The 22,925-nt window shown below is 35.9% G+C and overlaps 1 protein-coding gene across 1 annotated transcript; it reads left to right on the top strand.

The window, feature by feature from the left end:
• The first annotated feature begins 1,480 nt into the window (after positions 1–1,480).
• LOC128673140 (transcription factor Sox-8-like) lies at positions 1,481–18,880 on the top strand. Its single transcript, XM_053750778.1, has 3 exons — positions 1,481–2,127; positions 13,801–13,950; positions 17,428–18,880. The coding sequence occupies exons 1-3, from the start codon at positions 2,033–2,035 to the stop codon at positions 17,822–17,824; spliced, it is 642 nt and encodes a 213-aa protein (XP_053606753.1). The 5' UTR covers positions 1,481–2,032; the 3' UTR covers positions 17,825–18,880.
• The last annotated feature ends 4,045 nt before the right edge of the window (positions 18,881–22,925 follow it).

Raw genomic sequence — 22,925 nt, 5'->3', positions numbered from 1 at the left:
CGCATTCATACTGAAAATAAAGTCGATGGTACGAATTTGCGATGCAGTTCAGCTTAGGTCGTAAAGAGGATCGCGTTAAGAGATGATGGTAAGCCCCCAGGTAGCAAGTGGATAATTAGTAGTAGGGGCAAATAATTTCCATAGGCTGTTATAGATAGATAGGAAAACAGCAGGTAGGCACACCTGCATACCTTGACAACTCAATTAGCAAGTACATTGCGAGAATTGGGCACAAAATTAGATCGTGCTAATGTGCGCGCTGGAAGGTTTAATAATATCAGCTAATTGATGGTGTTTGCTTTGCAAGTATCTAATGTGCCTGGTCTACACGAAACAAAATTAAATGTAGATAGTATGTACGCAATTAACTGGTGTGGTTACCTCCTAATAACTCCTAAATACACTTCGATAACTGATAGGCAACAACAACAATCCCAAAGAGAGTACATGTTAGGAAGGCTACCGGTCTTCTAACATAGCTAAGTCTTTAAAAAGGTTTATTTTTTCTTTTTTAGTTTAGTTATGCGCGTTGTCCTGCGTCAAAGTTCCCAAAAGGCTGGCAGCATTATCGATTTGCACTGCAATGCTGAACCTCTGGCCAAAAAAGCTACCTAAGTACTTCTTAATTTTCTGTGTGCAATTTTGCAAATTATTAACGGGATTCATGAAATGAAGTCTTCAAAAGTTTTACCTTTTTTATTCTTATTTTTCTTTTTGCGGGCGTTTCTAGAAGTATATCTCTTGTTAAATATCTTTAGATACGCCCGAAAATGTAAATACCTATCCAATTATTTTTACGACTCGGTGTTGATGTAAGAAAGCGTGATTATTTTATATTGGTTTGTAAAATTCTGAAATGGGTACGGCGGTACCCGGCCCCTCTTTCTACGTCCGTGCTTATTGGACGTGCTATTGGACATAATGCTACTTACAAGTCAGGCTCATTTTGTGTTTAATAGTTAAACCAGGGTACCTATTTACATTTTACAAGATAGGTACTTACTCTACAAGGTAAGGTCGGATATGCCGTGCCCATACCAATGCAAGCCAGCATGGCTAGACATGGTACCTAATAAACAAACTTACTTTTGCAATTATAATATTAGTTAGGAAGTTCTACTCCTCCTAATCCTACTTGGATTAGATGAATACGAGGTTGGCTGTATGATGAATTTTTCTTATCTTTTTCTTTTATTTTTATCAATACAACAAAATAACGATAAAACTGTTGGCTTATTCTAGGTGCAATAAATAAAAAAGGCAAAAAAAATACTAAAACTTATGATCGTTAAAATATAAAAAAATGTCGAATAGAATGCAATGCGTATCTTATTATATCATTATCCAACGGAGCTTCCAGTAGGTACTGAGATAATGCTCGGCATGACGTCACAGTGTCCGCGCCAATCCGGCGACGAGGCGGTGCTACGGCGCGCGCGCACCGCCCACAATGCGTGCGGGCAGGAAAACTCGGAAAACTCGCGCGCAGCCACGCTGAATTAATGTGCCCTTGATTGAAGTCTTACTTTATTGTATGAGTACTTATGTCATTTGCGTTTCACGTAATATTTTTATTTATTATAATCTTATTTGTTCCTTAATTCATATAAAGAATGCAATAAGCATATATTGTGGCACTTAGGTATATTTCCAACTTATTCAACGTAATATATAAAAATAGTAATATTGTTAAAATTATTAGGTAAATTTAATTTTGCATAAGTTCATTAATAAATTTAATTAACATCTTTTGAGAATAAACGATCTCAGAAAATAATTCCAAAAGTCTATCTTAAAAATGTATAAACATCGATATTAAACCGTCAAACTTTATTGTTTTCGTTTCTGGTATACAAATAATCGGATAATCTTAAAGTAAACAAATACGATATCGCGGACCGCGTTCCCCTTCTGTCGGCGTTTATACTTGCGCGGGAGCATAAGGACTTCTTTATACTCGGAGCGCGCGAGTCGGTCGCACGCGCGCTGTCACCGCGACATTTGACTGTTCTTCTGTCTGTAGTCTGTGACCATGAGCTGGGAGCAGGATAAGCTGGAGATCAATGAGGCTGTAGGCCGACTGATGAGGAACCTCAACTATGACAAAATAGTCCCTCGCCCAACAAGGTCAGTCCTTCATTATATGCTACAGTTTTATGAAAATATATTTCTCTTGTTTACTTATAGTTTTGGTAGAGTATATTTAGGTAATTTCCTAAAAAAAAAATTTTTTTTTTAAAGTACTATTTCTTATTAGTACATACGCAGGTACACTTTTGCAGCACCTTAGTCGCTAATAAAATTTAATTTTTTACACCGTAATATCTATCAATAAACTTTTTAAAAATTTCCACCACGCACTAAAATGTTGTTTGGCTGTAAATTTATAAAACATTTTTTTGAGTATATCCGAATAGTAGGTATACCTAAAACGGAATCCTTATACAACCTTTGTTATATCAATTAACCGCTTTACTTGGAACTTAGTGGTACTGTATTTTCAAAATCCAAATTCCCAATTCTGGAATACTGATGCCCGGTCAGGTCAAGATGGAAAATGATATTTTTGAGATTGACCTGGGTTTTGGATGTATATCTATATAATATTCAACGACACTATATTCTTACTTGAGAGAACTACTTAAATGAGAGAACCCTTTTTAGTACCTACAGTGATATATAAGAATGAAATGACAATAATTTAAATAAATGAGACTGAGTCCTTATTCTTAATGGAGAAATTAATGAAATGCTTCAATGAATAAAATAAGCTCGAAATATTATGAGTATAATTAAATTATATAAGTAGGTATCTACTACATCTATGCTATTATTATAAAGAAGTAAGCGTTTGTAAGTTTGCGAGTTTTATATGTTTGAAGCGGGTAATCTCCGAAACTACCGAACCGATATTAAAAATTCTTTTACCATTAGAAAGATACATTACGTATCCAAGATTGCTAAGTTATATTTTGTCTCAAAATTCCCACGGGAGCGAAGCCCCGGGCAACATCTAGTCAATACTATTATTATAAAGAGGTAAGCGTTTGTGAGTTTGTATGTTTGAGGCGGGTAATCTCTGAAACTACCGAACCGATTACAGAAATTCTTTCATTATTAGAAAGGTATATCATCCAAGACTGCTATAGGCTATATTTTATTTCAAAATTCCCACGGGAGTGAAGCGCCGGGAAACATCTAGTAATTTATATAGTTACATATTATGTTTTGCGCGTAGTAAACATATAAGAAGTAAATAAAACTAAGCAAAATATTGAAACTTAATACTTAGTGGAACAGTAAGTTTTGAATTTCATAATTATCTAAAAGTACCTACTTCCTGTAGCTTGTAAACAGGGAACAAGTAAAAATGTAGGTAGGTAGTAGGTGTTTCTTAGGTAAAAGACCTACCTACCTACTAAGAACAAAATCGATCTATTACGGATAAAGTAGTTATTACTATAACTTAATTTGTCTTTATTATTAGTTTTCATAAATATTTATGTAATATGTTTGTAAACGTATATATATTTTGATGATATAAATTTTTCAAAAAATATGAAAGTGTAAACGATCCTTCAACTACGAATTTATTACTTTCTCAGAATACATCTACCTAATGAGGCAATGAAAGAAATCCAAAGGAAATCTGCAAAAAAGATGATTATATAGAATCTTTATATGTACATAAGTAGGTATATGACGTCCAGTCCATAATTTTTTTTATGTCACACGGCCGTATTGTTTTGTGATACATAAATAGGTATTATTTAATAAGTAGGTACTTCTTATTTTTGTACGACTATGTGAAGGTACAAACTTTTATTTACCTATCACATTTATCAAATGCATTTAAATTATTTATAGGTATTCAATTGACAGAAATGCGCAAATGTATATCGAACGCTTATCATGTAACGTTTAGTGGTTTGACCCCGGCTCATTAATTACCCCCGTAATTAGTGACCATAAACTAGATAAAGCGGGTCGGCGGTGCCCAAAGACAAGCTCCTTCATCTGGCGGTAAATTGAAATAGTTATCTGTTACATATCTCATTGTTTATTAATTTTCTATCGTGTGGCGGCGCTTCATTGTCATAGTGGCCGAACTGAGAAAATAAGCTCATATCAGCACCGAGTGGGTTGCACTACCTTACGTTAACTTTAACTTGCGCGATAACCCGTTGTCGTTTAGATAAAATGGCGTACTTACTTGTGTTATTCTGGTGCGACTCATCATAACTTAATACTAGGTACCAAGTTCTATACTTTTAATAAAAATACATAATTTTTCGATTTAAAACAAGATCATTTATTTATGGTTACAAGTACCTATAACTTAGTTTTAAGCTCGTTTTTATTATTATTCTAACATTAACGTCTACGGCATATTGTGAAACAAATTAAGTAATTAATGTATGTAGAAAAAATATTAATCTCTAATACAAGCACAGAAACCAAAGAACTAGCAAATGACTAAACATTAATGCCAAGAATCTGTCAGCTTTTTTTAAAAAATAATTAACTAAATACGTCTCCTCATGTAAAGTTGTAACCTTTGGTTGTAATGCATCTATTGTTTTAATAGTTACTTAGCTATATTAACATACGCGGTAGGTTTATTATATATTTATAATTCCAAAATTCATAATGTAGGTACTTATGATAACGATGTAAGTACCTACCAACCAGTGCTCCCTTATTGTCAAATAACTGAAACTGAAACATCATATCCGATCAAAAGTGAATTCGGTTCTTGATAAGATTAAAGTATTGGCTTTACTGTTATTGTTAATACCGTCACTCCCCGGGTATAACCTAGCGTCCTAACTGCGCTTCGGAATACGATGCGATGCGATGAGACGCGGATAAATCAATTTTCTTTTTACTGTGGCACAGATCATACTTACACGTTACTTTAAGCCAGGAGGGGCCCTAAAGAGTAACTCGAACGAACATCAATCTGCAGTCAAAGTGCAGAATTTAACGTCAGTTTATATGAATGCCATGCCATGTGGATTTTAAACATAACACTATAATATTATAAATGCAGAAGTATGTCTATATATTCCGCTTTCACGGTTAAACACCTATACTGATTTTGATAAAATTTGGTATACATTTAGTTAAAGACTCTTTTTTTTTTTAAATAAACCATCAAAGCACTATACAGTTTGTATGAAAATCATGTTGAAAGACGGCTTAGGTGGCTGTTACAAAAAAATATTGGTCTTTATAATTTGTAATCTAGCATGGGTAATTAACATGGGTCTTCTACACATTAATCAATAAAATTATGCTGTCAACTATTCTGCGCAGTCGAAGTTGCGGGTAAATCGTTATTATTATATAATTAACCACAATTTAAGGACGTCTGTCACGTTCGATCCTCCTGTTATTCCTACTATACTATATAAAATTTTATTCCAGAGTGTTTCGATCAATAGGTCAATCAACGGGAGTACCACTTACGCTGTCGTCGTGTGTCGTATGTGTGGGACGCTACTTGTCGCTTTTATAGCTCAGCTAGGACGGCGGATAGCTACGTGTCATCGTGTGATGATTTTTATCGCCTTCCTGCGCCCGCGTGTACCTAACTTTTTATTTCCGCGTCCTGCGATAGTTTCTATGCAAACATTCCCATTATAGGGCCTTATCTCCCTCCTCAGGGAGTCCCCGGAGTCAACGGAACTCTCTTCCTGGACTGGTGTTTAGTTTTAAATATTTAGACTACGATTCTGATAAGCCTAATATTAGAGAAGTTTACAATACTTACATGTTATGTAATAAAATCACATAATACGTAAAGCTTGCGTCCTCGTAACTACTGTATGTAGAACACACTGCATGTTCAGAGTTATCAGAACAGTGTGTTTCAGTATTCAACTCTAGATATTTATTCCGCTTTTATTTGCGAGGACCATCTTTGCTAACCATTGTCCAAGTTCATGTCTAACCATGTTCGTATAAATATAAGTATTTTTATGTCCCGGCCCGGCTTCGCATGAGGTCTGTTAAACCTTCGGGAATATAATATTGTCTAAATAAAATTACAATCTGCATCAAAATCCATTGCGTGGTTTTAAAGAATGGATGGCTACTTTGTTTTATACTATGTAGTGATACGTAACGTAGTTAAAAATATTTGGTACACTGGTAAGAATAAGAATATAAAATTTCGATTGTAAAATGAGTCATGCCATTCGATGCCTGAAACTGAAGTATCGTAATTGGTGGCAGTTTGCGTCTAGCTCGCCGGAACGTATGAGATTTTTTAACGAGTGGAAAACTAACAAAATGGCGCTGCTCGGGCAATGTGGGTAATGATTTACTGAGCAATTAGCGAACAACCTACGGTTGCTGTTGACTCTTCAACATTGGAACTGACTTTTATAAGAGCCATGCTACAATACTCTGATACTTAACTCATTTTACTTTACACGCATCTCTCACTTATGTAGGAGCTTTATATGTTCGTTATACTCGTATAGTTACTTACATACGTACAATAGGTAGGTACATTTTAGCTTCTATTTTTCAAATCACATATTGCAATAATGTATGCAACATTTATTTATGGTGCGCGAATAAAGTGTTTTGAGAATAAATTGGGAAATAATATTTTCCGGCAAAGTGCTTGGTTGTTACGTACCTTATAACTTATGAAAGTAGGTATAAGTATATTGTTTTTTAGAGAGATAGACTTAAGTAGTACGGTACTACCTAAGTCTCTCTAAAAAACAATATAGGTAGATACTTATTATATTAAATGCAAAATAATTACGGATAAGTTATAATGGACGGCATTGCGAATGATATAGGTATATTTTTTCTGAAAACTACATATTTAATTCTTAGATTCTATCAACATTCCAACATTTCAATTTATTTGCTCAACGTCTTACCCGCTTCCGTTATTTCAACTAAAAACTTCAATAATTAAGATGTTCGAGCCGCTAGATTAAGATTTCCTCGCCTCGCGCGCAAACAGCGGCGTTTGCGCAGTGATTGTAGCCTGCGCAGTAAGTGGTGGTGCAAACAGACTCACAGGTGCCGCCGCAGGAACCAAACCCCTGTTTGTTCAGACCACTTCGCGCCCTCACCCACCGCGCCGCCCGCGCTGGCCCACATACCTGACATTTGAACTTTTCATCCGAGGAGTTTTATGACAGCAAATAGCTGTATGTTTGTTGGAGATGTTAGAGATGAGGGCTGCGGTAGTCTGACTAAATCCAATCGGACAAAACAGTCAGATTTGGTTGTGATTTGACCGAGAATACTTTGAATAATCCTGTTGTGTTGTGATAATTACTTTTTTAGTTATTGAAAGAATAAATATTTCTCAGGACAACTTATTTACGTGTATGTATGTATGAGCGAGTGGTACCGTAACCATTTACTATTTGCATGCTGCTGAGTATAGGCTACTTTTCGTAGGTACTTTTACCTGTACATAGGAAACAATATCACTATCCATTACAGGTTGGCATTTCGTAATCACGAAACCCGAAGGTCACTTTCAGCTGAATGCTACATAACATTCAGAAATATTGACAGGTTACTAGCCCATAGTCTATGAGAGGAATTTCCGGTTTATCGCCCTTTCCCCAGATTGACTCTTAGAGCGCAGGAAGAAAAGCTGGCTTAGCCAATGTTTTTCTTTCCTTCCCAGACCAGCGTGGAAGCAATACATCTGCATCCTAATTTTTACAGCATCAGCAACATGGAGCGCAGTATAATGCAGCTCCAAATATTGACAGAGTGTAATCTACTTGCGGGCGAGTGTGCGTTTAGCGTGCGCCCGGTAATGTGAGCGTTTAGCACCGCTCTTCATTACCGCGGTACTCCTAGCGCTAAATGTTATTCGCGATGCCCGCTGTTGCCACACACGCTAGCCACAAAATAAACGACGATGGTAACTTTATTTATACGTTGTGCACTAAAACTATGTTATTCGTATGAAAATACCAAGTTTTAATGCGCACATAACTAAAGATACATAGGTGCAACGAAATTTTTTTAGGAAATCGTATATGATCTCTCTCTCTCTCTCATCTGGTCGCATTACTATTTGCTCCTAAAGAATTGCTAAAGAATTTAATCCAGCACTTCTTGTGTGAAAATATATAGTTATTTCTCTTCGGATGTCTATTGCGTATTTGTGTGTGATCTTGATATAGGCAATGTTTGCGCTTTAATGGTCTATATACGTAATTGTGTGTTATTCATATATTTTAAGAAAAATGGTTATAAGGTAAACCTATACCTATAAGAACCTATAGTGAACGTATAGTAAACCTATAAAACGATATTGCGCAGTTATCGCGACGAGCAGTCTTATCATTGTAATGTGGACACAGATGGGTTCCCATACATCTTGTACTTGTACCTCACTCCTTCGCTTCTGAGTCAAGGGCTAGGCATGGTAAAGTGGTAAAACTGTAGGTAACTTAGAATAAAAGCATTTATACAGGAATTCGGAAACCGCAAGCTATACTAGCGCTTAGGAACTACCAAAGTCATTACCTATACAAAAATATTGTTTTGCATATTTGCCATCAAATCACCTAATTCAATAATTTATTATACTACTTCGGTAAATAGATTAGATACACCTTCATCCACATTATGTATATTCCTCAAACATTGTTTAATAAAAAAATACATAAATTTTCTAAGTAGAGTTTTGTACGCTCTGATATCACAGATGGCCGGCATCGGCATCGAGGTTGCACTAGTCGAACAAAGTGCAAACACGATGAGTCACAAATAGTGCTTACAAACTGGAAGCTCTATCGTGTACACTGCAAATCTAAAGTACCTACTTACTTGCTATCCTCACGCGAACAAGCTGGAACTAAATATAAATAGTAAATATTGCAAATATATAGGTACTTACAATTAGAATTTCGCATTAAATTTAATAATAGTTACAATCAAGTTCTTTCGTTACCGTTGTTACTTGAAAAGTAACAAGTATTGCTTGAAAATCTGTATAATATCATTGTCACTTGTCAAAATCTTGAACGATAAGCTACCACATAAGCCCAATTCTTGTAAGTAGTTATACATTTTCAGCTGTTATTACTATTACTATTTACCCTTCTCACTTGCTCACGCCAGTGTGAAGTTACCCCAAGTTTTGTCCATAGAAGCAAGAAGTGAGCATATAAAACGAATGGAACACATGTCTAACCCAACATATCGCACTCTTTACCCTCGTATCAGAATATTAATTACGAGATGGCCACTTCCGGGATGTCGACCAATCGGATCGCTTTCGCAGAATCGAGCAGTTATCAATACGCTAAATAGGCCGCATCTGCCAGTGAGAACACGCCCTTTTGCACTCCCATGTTTATTAGCCTTAAGCCTGCTCTAGACATCATCGCCATGATCGCGGGAAATCGAGAAAACTAATCGATGCAAGAATACTTAGTTTTTCCTTTTGTTGACACAAAGCTTGAATTAAACTAATATATACTCGTATAGCTGGAATGGTACAACTAGTTGTGCATACCAGTTGGTCCATGAAGAAACGTGAAAACCTAGTAATATATGTCGAAAGACCGCGACCATTTCCGATGTGTAGAGACTAGCGCCTGCAAGGGGAACCATAGATTTAGAAAGGGCACTGCGCGAGGGGAAAAAACAAAATATTTGATATTTTGCATTCTATTTGAAATCATTAGCAGTAGTAGTAGTCCAGCTGCTTTTCTTTTCCCGGTCCAATGCCAAGCTCTAATAGAATTTGGAAATATCTGTTTGTATACCTACTAAGTACCATTATTTTTTTATCTTCTTTTTAAATTAACGAATAGGTAACGACAAATAAACGTCTTACCTATCAACTTTATTATATAAACTTATAGATATCGAATTTGTGAGAATATTTTACCCTTTTACAAACAATGAAATGTTACATTTTGATGCATGATAACAACCCTCCAATATCGAACCCCAGTTCTTCATAATTTTCCCATGGTCGTTGACCAGGTGAAACGTTTATCAGAAAAAGTAACTAGCTCGATTACGACGAGCACAGATAAAATGATTATAGTTTTTCAAGTGCACCACAAAGCTACCAATGACTCATGGCTACCGTTGTTTTACTACCCCATTAATTGTTTTACGACTTGTAACATCGACTGTAAAGATAACTGCGGTCGTCTCGGGGTAGAAGCGTAGAGCACTCGTCGACAGAAAGAGAAAATTACCCTCGCATATGTTACAAGATTGTTAAATTTTATGTCGTATGTAATCGTAAACATGATCGAGCTCTTACTAAAATTTATTGATGCAGCGTTTGCTGGAACGCTGGTGAACATCAAAACTAATGGTGGCCACTACAAAGTGTCCAGGGTAATGTTCCGTTCGCAAATTTATATAGTAGTGAGCCGCTGGGCGGGACACGGGAGAGGCAGAAATAGCGTGGGCGGGCGCGTCACAGATGACAGCTATCTGCTCTGTTTATGACTTCCTCAGCCAATGGCCTCTGTCACCACCACGCGAGTGACTGTCGCCAGAACTACATATAAATCTAATTACTCGGAATTGGAGGCAAATTCTTCAATCAATACTCAACAATGGATGTAAAACTGAATTTCCGATTCTCAGTTTTCTGTTTGAGTAGGAAGCAACTTCCCAGTAGGCTAGTACAATATAAATCTACTCGCTAAGATGGTAAGAAATAGTAAATAAGGCCGAGAACCTTGGATAGGTATAAATGCTGCCTAAATGTTGCTGATAAAAATAAAACAACTTGAATTTTTGTAACCGTATCTTTGTTTATAACTATCAATCACAATGGGATTGCCTACTGCCACTACTGCGAACAATGCTCCTGAAATTCGTACGCAGTTTTCTAAACAATGGCTCAAATTGTAATGCCCAACTAAGCACAATAAAATATCGTACGTGACACGTGTTACATTTTTAAGTCGTAAATTAGCCTTCGATTTTAACACGTTTCAAAATGAGACTATAAATTTTTAGGCAAATAATTACAACATGTTAATTGAATGTTTAGGACATGGCTCGTATTTTTAAAGAAACAATTCTTTTTGAAATCAATTAGCATAGATATAATTATACATAGACATATTATACATATAATTAGACATAGGTATAATTAGTTAATAAAAAAAAACAAATAAGAGTATACAAGTTACTATACACCTATCTTAGCTCTACAAAGTTAACGTAATTAAGTTATGATTTCTCAACCATTCTCCGATTCGTAATTGGACTGGTTTAAATTTGTTCCCAATTCAACGACAGGCCTTTACAGCTACCAATTATTTCACCACCAGGAAAACCTGTAACTCTATCTGTAACAGCAGACTCATCAGAACGATTAATTATTATTAAATAAATTAGTATAATATTTTTCTAAAGACATATTGCGAGAATACAAGAGGGTCGGTGGACGAGACGAGTTCTAGAATACCTAGGATACCAAGAGCAGACACCAGAGGACGCGGCAGACGGATGAATGATTCCGACGGCACGGAGGTCGAGACTGGATGAGTAGAGCGCAAGACCGCCAAGAGTGGAAGGCGGTCTTGCGCTCTACTCATGGGAAGGAAGAGACCTATATCCTAGACTAGATCACCGATAGGCCACCATGATTAATATTTTTCTATATGAGAGAAAAAATAACTATTTGTTATTATAAAATCTCTTATAAATAAACAGGGTTCTACAGAACACTTATTTTTACACTTATTTTTGTGTTCCCGATGCCGCCATCAATCCACACGTGCCCTCAATCTGTTGCAATAATTAAACCTATAGCAACTAAGTACCATTACTAAATCTAGATATCCCTAACACAATATAGTAATCTCGTGAGGCCGACAAATAAACGTCGAAAAATATTATTAAAAATGGAACGAAAAGATATTTTCTAGTTACTCCACTTGCAACCTAAGTCTACATCTGACTAAGTAATGAGTTGAACTTTTACATTTCCAAGTTGTGGTTAAGTTTCACAAACTTCGCTATGTATTCAATCCTGAACCAGAAATGACTGTGAAATCAGAAGCTGTAAATCAAGCGGTCATAAAACTTTTTGTCAACATGGAGGATGTAAATCGCTATAAGAAATCCTTTCGATCGAATATAATTGGATATAAAAAATCATTTTTTAGAATGTAGACTGCCAAATACATTTCCATTATTTAGAATATTCCTAGTTAATTTTAAATAATTTGATAAATGATCATTTTTTTTCATCAAGTTTCAGTATGAATGAATAAAATGCAAGAACACTGGAAGTATAGCACCGATAGTAATATTTTTTGTTGTTAAAAAATTGTTCCATCGTAGGTAAGAACCTAGGGTAAGTACTTCGAACTTCCAGTACGAAGTACCGGATTGTCAGCCGATGTTACTAACCAGATGGCGAGCGCGCGGTGGGTCTGCCCTCCGTCATAGCACAGCACAAAAACTGTATTAGGTACTTGAATATTCTAAAATAAAAATAATCATTACAAGTCCTATAATAATAGAACAATTTTATTATTGACGGATATGCCTGAAATCGTGAAACGTAAGATTCAAATATAATTCCACTAAATATTGTTTCGTTTTCAGAACTCGTTCTCTAATAAACAAGGAAACCGACACTAGTTCGCCGAAGCTAGGTAATTATTCTGTCCGTATAGCTTCACCAGAGTAATCCGTTAGAAATCGATCGAATTTTAGTAGCGTGTCAGCATTTGAAAAAACATAATTTATTGTCAGCACCGAGATTGCGAGGCAACCAAACGGCCGTAGAAAAATAAAAAAGTAATAAAATAAGAGATGTTTACGAGCGTAAAATGACGTGAGCCGCGCCACTTTGACTGTTTACAATATTTTTACATGCGCCGGACACAAAATATGTAGAAAGCGGAAGACATACAAAAACATACTGCATCCCAGTAATTCATTAGGTTTACATACATACATGTTTCTGTAATTTTTACTTTGTGGATATGTGATTAATAAACTAACTTGTGAGTAAGTAATGAATAATGAAGGATAGTACTTCAATCAGCGTCAAGCTTTAAAGACGTAGGTAATGCTTTTCAATTGCATCAAGAACTTCACGAGCTTTTTTTCTGTACTCTTCATAATTTATGCTGCGCAGGCGCATATTGTTTGCCGCACGCATAAAGGATTGTTCGTAATTTATTTTCTTTATAGTCGTCACTTTGATGGCTTTGGTTACCTAGTAATTATCAGGCGCGCGCCGAAAGCTAAACCAATTTTAAGTAAAGTTTGTACGGGCCCGCGCTCAAGTGCGCACTTTATATTATTTATGTCAACATGGGCCGGTCGTTCGTACAAAATCCCTTTCTAACTTCGGCTATTTATAACCGGCGAAGTGCATGAATAAAATAATAACAATCACTTCATGTTAGCCCTTGTCGCTCGTACTGAATTTTAGTAAAGTTACCATTTTATTTTTTAGAAAGTTTTTAATATCGTTCTATTTTAATGAATTTTATTTATGAAAGATCTGTGAGGCCCATGGAGCTTGTCTTTTACTAATAATACTAAGCAAGGTTCGATGGCTTTTACTGATGCTCCTCCAATGGCCAATAAGCTGTGGTACATTTTGTCTTTCATAGATTACCTGCATAAATCGGTTCCACGTTCTACCAGCTAACGGCTACTGTCTGACTTACTGATGCGAGAAAATAAAATAAGTGTAATTACTTATTTTGAATGCTTTTCTTATAAAAAAAATTTTTCCGTTTCTGTTAAAATTGGTGAGCAATTCAGTTGGTGAGTTCATTTTATTATTCGCAGAGGAGGAGGAGGACTACACCGACGGGAGCACGTGAAGCGGCCAATGAATGCGTTCATGGTGTTCGCGCAGGCCATGCGTCGGCGGCTGTCGGAGGAGCGGCCTTCGCTGCACAATGCCGAGCTCAGCAAGTTCCTGGGAATCATGTGGAAGTGAGTAGCAGTCATTCCTCATTCACAGGGAAGCTAGATGTACATCCCTGACCTAATTGTTATGACATTTTTTTCCTATAAGTTTGATAATTTCAACTAAATCAATAAGATAGGCTGGCCTACATAAAAGTTTAATTAATACCAATCGTTGCGAATATCTCCAATCGAATCTTACTAAATCACGATGAGAGCAACATCGAGAGTCTTCAGGTCTCAAGATCGAGAAAGTAAAGCGGCTGAGAGATGAGATCATGAGTTAAAATAGCAATCTTGATCATAGTAGAGCACCAACCACAGCAAACGAGTTATCTAAGTATGTATACCACAGACCATTTAGATATTTACCGATAATGATTTACAGTGCAGAGTGCATTGTTGAAAATAATAATAAAAACCGAACAAGCGCGTCTCTGGCCACGCAAAGTGTCGGGTTCCGTAGTTTACTATAGAACAACCAAACAAGTGCGAGTCGGATTCACTGACCGAGAGTTTCATACCATTTTGAAGTTTTATAGTAGAATACAGTGGTCAACCTAGTAAAATTTTAAAGCCAACTTAGGTGTGACAGTTTTACTTCTAATTTCGTTATATTATCGAGTACTAATGCCGTACGTTAGAATTCCTAACAACAACCGTTTGTTTGGTAGAAGGGGGGAGATACTTGAATCCAACAAAAATTAAACTTTAAAGCTTAATCATTTGCAAATGGTTTACTAAATACATAAACGGTATTCCCACACCTCTAATATTTTTGAAAAACCTATCCAACAACCACCCCACATAGGAAAGACGAAAAAAATATCATTCCCACTTCACGCGTAAAGGGAGGACGCCTAAATTTTTTTTCAAGATTTCGTTGACCATTTTGTCGGCATGATTAGTGATTAATGTATAATAAGTACTAGATTGATGTAATAATGTAAATTACATCAATCTACTACGTAACCGCGACCTTTCGCGGTACGTCCTTACGTACCCATAAAGTTTGGCCATATCAGTCTGTCCGGACGGACATGGCCAAACTTTATGGGTTCGTTGTCTGCAAGACTACGGAACCCTAAAAATGCGTATATAAATAAAATACAATATATGTAGGTTCTCTGTCGATTCAAGGAAATGACAATTTGATCTGTAAACATTGTCAATTTGTTTTTGAATAACTATTATTAAATTCCTAAAAATCACTTCTGAGGGAAAGATAAGACCGATAAGTGAGTTTGTTTTGCCTGCACAAATTTTCGTCTTATTCAATAATAGTATGGGAACCGAAATAACAAAAATATAAATCAATACACATGTGAAAGTTATTAGTGGAATTAATTAATCTTAACTGAAGCTGAAATCATTCTCTCTTTTTCATGTTTTAAGTCGCGAGTTCGTCGTGTAAAACAATTCGATGATGTAGGTACTCCAAATTTCCCTAGTAAAGAACAGAGATGGCCGGCAAACGGTCCTCGGTAGCCGAAGCCACCTCTAAGTAATAGTTACTCTAAATATGAGAGGGAATGAGAGGGGATCCGAAGAGGGGTTGGAGGGAGAGAGGATCAAGAGCGCGTGCGGCGCCCAGCAGAGCGGCGTGCATCGATTGTTTACTCATTAAAATACTATCGCCGCTAACCGACGCGATAACATCTCTGTCTCAACAAAATCCATTCGATATCGGCCAAATAGAAATTGAACTCAGAAATGCTTTCCTTCATTTTAGAATCAATTGTATGTAAGTTGTTGTGTGAAATGTAAGTTGTAATATAAATTAACTTAGTTTACTTTAACAGTTTAATGTAACTTTAACTTAAAATGACTGTAGACGAAATAAGAAACGGGAAAGTAGACAAATTCTCAACAACCAAATCAAGTCATTTGTTTAATTAGTCTCAAGTTACCTACTTAAACTTTAATGTTCTTACCTAACCTTACCTAATTATTTCAAGCAGAACTGAGAGAGCAGAGAGAGCAGAACTAGTTTTTGAACAACTAAAAAAAAATTTCGACGAAACGGCTTTCGATGAAGATGACTCTCTGAACTGTGGACACCCCATTGTCTCTTATTCTATTATTTTTGTCTAACTATTCTATTTGTCTAACTTATTCGTAGATAAAACCATTTAAAATTAGAACAAGAATTATTGCAAACAAAAATTAAAATTTGCCGAATTGTAAATCAGTGGATTTAGTTCGGCCACCCGCATTGTGGGCGCATCTTGTTATGACACAAGAATGCCGCTTGGAGCAAACTCTCGAATCATCAAAGAAAACAGTCGGTGAAGAGAGTCTGATTGCTGTTCTGATAGCTCGATGTCGACCCGTCAACTTTGATCGCAAAGATTAGCACGTTTGTTCTATATCAACATAGTTACTCCATTTCTTTTCCAACTCAAATGGTCAGTAGAAATATGAAAATCATTCATAACAAATATTACTTATAGACTTATCATACCTTATGTACGCATGCATTTTTTTATTGGGCTGCAAATATATTTTTATAAAGTAGACAGCGCACTTATAACAAACTAGGTATACCGTTTTTAGGTATAATCTTTAATACAATGTATGTAGAGTCATTTTGCAGTTTTTCTCAGAACTCCTAAAATGATAAACTTAATAAATTATATCGAGGTTATCTTAATTTTTGGGGTTACAGATCATAGGAAGATTAATTGTTTATCTGAAAGAGCTCTAATTATATCCGAGACCGCCAGCCAGACATCTCCGTTACGGTCACTGATCAGTAGTTAGTTAATTATAACTAGGATTTTTTTTTGTAATTAAATCTGCTGCTGCTCTATATCGAAAATATAAGATTTTGGTGACACAAGATTACAAGAATTAGTATTATGATGCATAGCATGGTAGGTATATAATATTTTTTTTTGATAATAAGTAGCGTAGATAGACAAGCTTTCTGTCGCCGCGGACGGTGTCTAGGAATAGCCCCGTCGATGTTATCGCGCGGCCGCCCAAACCGCCAGACATAATGTCCTACAATTTTTCTTTTATAAGTAAAGCATTAAACAGTATGATGAGACAAGAGTACACACACTTAGAAAGTCACACTTAGAAGATCATAAATGTCTGAACAAAAGTTTTCTTTTATTATTCTATGACACATGATGAAAAAACATGGACATTTTACTAGTTTTATTTAGTTTCATCTGTCCCGTTGTCTGTCTGTATTGAAATCTTGCAAGTTAGATTTCTCCTACTTACAATTGACAATGCATTATTAAGATAAGCATGACCTGATGGCGCAGCCCAGATCGGCTCTAAACGAGGGAACTCCTCAACCGTTTACAGCACGATCATGGGGTTTTGTCAGGCGTTAAATGCCATAAGATCTCTCTGATGACAATAATTGCTGCAAAAATGTCGTTTTAGTGAAATTCCCAAAAAATGTTTCTCATTTTCTTTGTCGAAATTAGGACGGGCATAGGCAATCAAAAAGACTGTGTAGGTAATTAAAATTTTGTTTTGTTCCAGAAGCCTAACAGATGAGCAGAAGATGCCGTTTGTCAAGGAAGCAGAGAAGCTGCGCGCTCAACACAAGAGGGAGTACCCCGACTACAAGTACCAGCCGCGACGCCGCAAGCCGCCGCCTGCCACCAACACGAGGCTGAAGAGAGAGCCCTCGCCCGACCGTGACCAAATAGACTTCGCTGGCATGCCCGAGCTCTCCCCCGCACTCCTCGATGGCCCTCCAGATGGAGCCGAATTGGACCAATACTTAAAACCCACCTCGGTGCCAGAATACCACGAACTCCAACCGAGGTACACTCACAGCCTACCGCACCAACCCCCACCGCCACTGTACGCCCCAGTACCTCCACACATTCACCCGTCGTGCACAGACTGGCCGCACTATGTTAGCCATCCCTGAAATCTTATTTTATTTTTAACCTTCAGGAAGTTTCGTAGAACTCAAAATTTATAGCCGCCTGTTTTTTGCGACATCAAAATAGGTCATCTAATCTTTGTAAATAAACTACCGCCATGTGGCCTAAAGGACATTAGGCGCACGTGCGGTTAATCAAAAACAAACACAAGTTGAAATTTTAATAGGAATTAGATACGGAAGCATCGAGCAAAGTTATCATGACAAAAATATTGTGAAATTTTAACTCATGGATATGGAGCCTATTTTATTATTAAGATAATCTAGTAAATAGTTATCTACTTATTAGGCTGCACATTCAGCTGAAAATTCTTTTGTTTAGTTATATTAAGTAAGTACCTACACTTATTTTAAAATCTAGTGATTAGTAAATAGTTAATAGTTCGTAAAATTCCTCATGTTCCAATCCAAAGTTAATTAAGACAGAACATCAGGTACAATGAAGGTTAAGTTATTATTTTGTGAATAAGTTTCATAAGCAGGAACAATGAATGTTATTTAATTTCTCTGTTTTTGATATGTTAATTTCTAATTTGTAAATAAATCTCAAATGTATATTGTTATTACATTATAAGGTACATAGGTATCACAGCGTGTATGGTAGGTACACTGAGTTTATTTGAGATATTGTTCACGTTATTGCTAGTAGAATCAAAAGCACATGGTCATTTGTCTATTATTCTTCGAATTATCTCACATGAGCCAATTTATAGAATGATAGAAGGTAATGATTTTTAAATTAAGACTAAAGTGGTCTGAGAAGAAATACTTTTCGTGCCACGTGCCACACACACGGAGCAATTTAAGTATGCACTTTCTCTATTTGTGGATGTCCAGAATCCCGAAATTCTCAAGGCAGCGAGGACGCAGGACACTACTTTTAGAAATAATAGAATAATATCGCAACTGACCATATTTTGTGGCTGGGGTCGGATTAGGTTTATGCCTACACCGTGTACCCTAATACCTACCGAATATTATAAATTTATATTTTAAGTAACATATTCTTAAAAATTATCTAAATAAAATCACTGCGAGCTATGAGTTTGTTTTCCTATGAAACCCTAGATGCGTCTTCCTTACCTGTACCCACACAAAAAATACTTATTTAACATTTTTTACTTATTTAACTTTATTACAAAAACATGTAAAGGCCCGCCTTTACATGAGGCATTTTCTACCAGTTAACCAAGTGGTGATGGAGGGAGAATATTTTTGGGGAAAGAGCAAATTTAAATTCATGTAGGGATAATGCACATCAAGTGTTGAACATTGTATGTATACTTAAAAAGGAAACTTTTACCAAGATGCCATAGAATCATTATGAATAGGTAGGTACAATCATAAGTAGGTTATTTTTTGTAGCACTACTTTAATAGCTAATAGATGGCATTCTCCGCCAGTCAAATGCTTGAGCCAAACAGAAAATAGCAAAATATAAACACAGACATTAATCCAGATTGATTTCTGTGTGGGTAGTGCTACAAAAATCACGTCATTAAGGTAGCTGGTTCATTAAAATTAATAAAATACTAAGTTTGTTTGAACGCGTGAATCTCTGAAACTACTGGTCCGATTTGAAAAATTCCTTATTAGTATGATATAATCACTATTTCCTCCGAAAATAATATATTTCACCAATCCACGACAAAATATCAAAAATTCTCCTAGTGAGAGAAAACTTTGCTACAAGCTTAGATTAATAAAAGCTCCAAATTATGGAGCTTGCAATTTTACTCCCTATTTCTCTTTCTCATCCCAAATACATTGTTAGCTACGACACCATGTCGTCGATACAATATATAGAATAGTCTACTACACATTTTAGAGCGGGAAACACACGTGGCTTATACACTGCATGACATGCAAACTCACTGCAAACTCATGCAATTTTAATAGAATAGTGCAAAAAATATGCTATAAGGCCTGACACTTCTGTAAGTACATTCCATGGCCGCCATTCACTGACGCTGGAAGCAATTAGCTCGGTCCACTGGTTTCTCGGAAACGTACCTACTGCCCCGAGATAGAGCTCGACCCCTTGGGACATAAAATAGCGAGAGAGCACATATATTGGCAAGATTCATAAATTATAAAAAATAACTGATTACCTACAGTTATTTTTGAAAATAATGAGATGAAAAATTCTGGAATAGAAATTCCAGATTTTTTTCATCTCATTATTTTAAAAATAGTAAAAAAGCATGTGTGATATATACCTGTAACAAATCCATTTAGGCCTACAGTTATTTTATATAATTTACGAATAGAGCCTAATCCTGTCTAATATTATAGATGTTTTGTACATATTATTAGACAGGATTAGGATCTATTAATGAAATATTTAGAAAAGATTGCTTGTTACCTCTTCACGCTTTATCTACTCAATCAATCTTTTTGAAATTTTGCCCCCGAAAAAGACTGCTTCCGTGGAAAATTTACCCGGGCGGAGCCGCAACCAAAAGCGAGTATTTTTTTTAATCTATATTTTTTTTACTTTACACTCAAAATGTAAGGTACCTAGAGTGTGTACTACGATTGAAAGAATAAATTCTAACTCGGATATAGCCTAATCTAAATAGGTACCTTTAGGCGTGTCACTTCTGGAACCAAGTATTTTCAGAATGCCGCGAGCCGCGACCCCTGCCAGCCGCCCGGCGGTTTCCGTCGCCCGATGCTCACAAAGCCTCCTTGTGTACCCCTATCTTATCAAATACATTTTCGCGACTAATGAGACCAATAAATATATCAGCAGATTATGTAATTACGCTCGAGAAATAATAACAGATAGATCCCTACTTGTGATGTTGCCGACTGATAGCTTAACAGCATCCGTTAGCGGTAGGTTATCACTGCAATTGAAAAATTCTTTGAAAGTTAATTTTGGATGGTTTTTTACTTGTCTTAGAACTGCGACAATCCCACGATAATTAATTATTATTTGTAATATTCAAACGCAAAAAATTTAATAAAAATATAAGCTGCTGTGTAAATTCTATTCGTAATAACTTTTCCTTTGTAAATAGTTAAACAATATATGAACACCAGTTCGCAGATTTGTGCAATAGAAACAAAAGACAAGTGTTAAATGATTTTGTTATGATTTCGTAATGGTGCATCGGAGCTGCATAAGATTGAGTGCAAATGAGCCGCGAGGCGCGTGCGCAGCGGATTCAAATTTCACAGCGCAGACCGCCCGACCCGACCGGGTATCGAAAGATCAGATGACTTTTGGGGTTCCTTAGTCTTATCTAAAATCTCTGAAAGAACTGAATTTCATTATAATCTGACACCGGTCATACCTAAAGAATATAAATTTTAGTATTCTTATGACTTTTATAGGCAGTTCTTTAATCTTTGGATTAGCACTAGAATTACAAAAAAATAAATAGATACGCTACGCTATTAAATTAATAATTTTATAGCGTATGATAGAAATTTAAAAAATGCTTATATTTTTTTAGATTTATACTTATATTTGCTCTCAAATGGAAAGCGGAACCTGGACTCCGACACTATGCGACTGGGGAAATAAGAAAGATAGCAAATAGATAACTCTATCACTGATTACGTATACTTAAGTACTATCATTTCGTTGTCAATTTTTGTGGCATTTCAAGTGCGGAACCTAATACATCATCAACCTAATGATCTCGTATCAGCTGATTTTGAACTCCACATGAGATATTAATTACTGGGGTGGAATATGCTAAATTTTACGCCTTAACCTTTTTGCTACTGAGAACAAAAATAAAGCTTGTTCAAATATCCTTCCTCCTATTGAGTTATAAAAATAAGCAGTTAAAAATATGGAAATTTCATTTTTTAATAATTTTATTTAGGTAGACACCTGTGGGATAGAAAGTAGTTGTAAGTGGTACCTACAAATAGGTAGGTATACTTCCTGCAGCTACGTATGTCACATTTTGCCCAACCATATTCTACGTGCTTTCTACCATCTCAATCTCACCGACTATAAAGGTAAGTAAGTACTCGTATTAACACTTGGATTAAATCCTTTCATTTGGTTCATTGGTGGTGCAATTTTTTTTAATATGTCCCAGAATTCCACTACATATACAATATAACGGTGATTAAAAGAAACTCTCTCGCATCCTCGCGTGTTCCCAATTACATTCGGGATATAACAATTTAAGTATCTAGTAGATAGATTAAGATTGATAATACTCTTCAATAAAAAAAAGGAACTGAAACCCAGTCATATTGTGCATTCTGTTATTGTAATCGTGATTGTAGGCCTGCACATTGTAACATGGATTTATCGGACACATTCACAAGTAGCGTAATGGCATCGCAGTCAAGTGGCATCGAGACAGTCCGTGTGAAGATGCCTGCTGCATCAGATACCGACCTGTAAGCCGATATGCCCGCGTCTGTTGCACATGAGAAATCAGATCCACGCCCGACTAAAGCTAACATGTGTGGAATTATACTTCTTAAGTCTATATATTTGAATATGTGTATGTTAATTGTTAGGCAATGCCTGAAGTTTGATCGATCATGGATCGATCTAATTTCCCTGTGTTATCACAGTCATGGAGGTCCACGTGTATAGTAAGTGAGGTAGCTGCAGGTGGTTTTTGAATATGATTAAATATAATACAGTCCGTGAAAAATAAAATAATTGAAATGTCATTAAGCCCGACACATGGATTTAATAAGTACCTACTTCCGGAGTACCTACTAATTCCATGCCCCGATATAAATATAATCAATCAATGACTATGACCATTGTCGAATGAAGTCATAGGTATTTCAAATAAAGAATTAAAATCGGTTCATACTTCTCTTTTACTTTATAGGTATCTGTGCCTGTAGCCCGATCATAGATACTTAAAAAATTAATCCTGTGCCAAATTTCATTCTAATAATTATAATATTTCTTGATTTTATTCATTAGATTATTTTATAGAAACAAAAATGCAAATATTTCCACTTTAATAATATTAGCAATGAAGATCATTTGTTTAAAACGTTATAAATATAACGAACTCAAAATTACGAAAAATAACGAGCTATTGTAAATGGTAACATTGTTATAAACGTCACTATGACATTATCATTA

Source organism: Plodia interpunctella, chromosome 10 (assembly GCF_027563975.2).
Source record: "Plodia interpunctella isolate USDA-ARS_2022_Savannah chromosome 10, ilPloInte3.2, whole genome shotgun sequence".
Classification (NCBI taxonomy): Eukaryota; Metazoa; Arthropoda; class Insecta; order Lepidoptera; family Pyralidae; genus Plodia; species Plodia interpunctella.
Note: the sequence above shows the minus strand (reverse complement) of the source record. Positions and strands in the feature narration are given on the sequence as shown.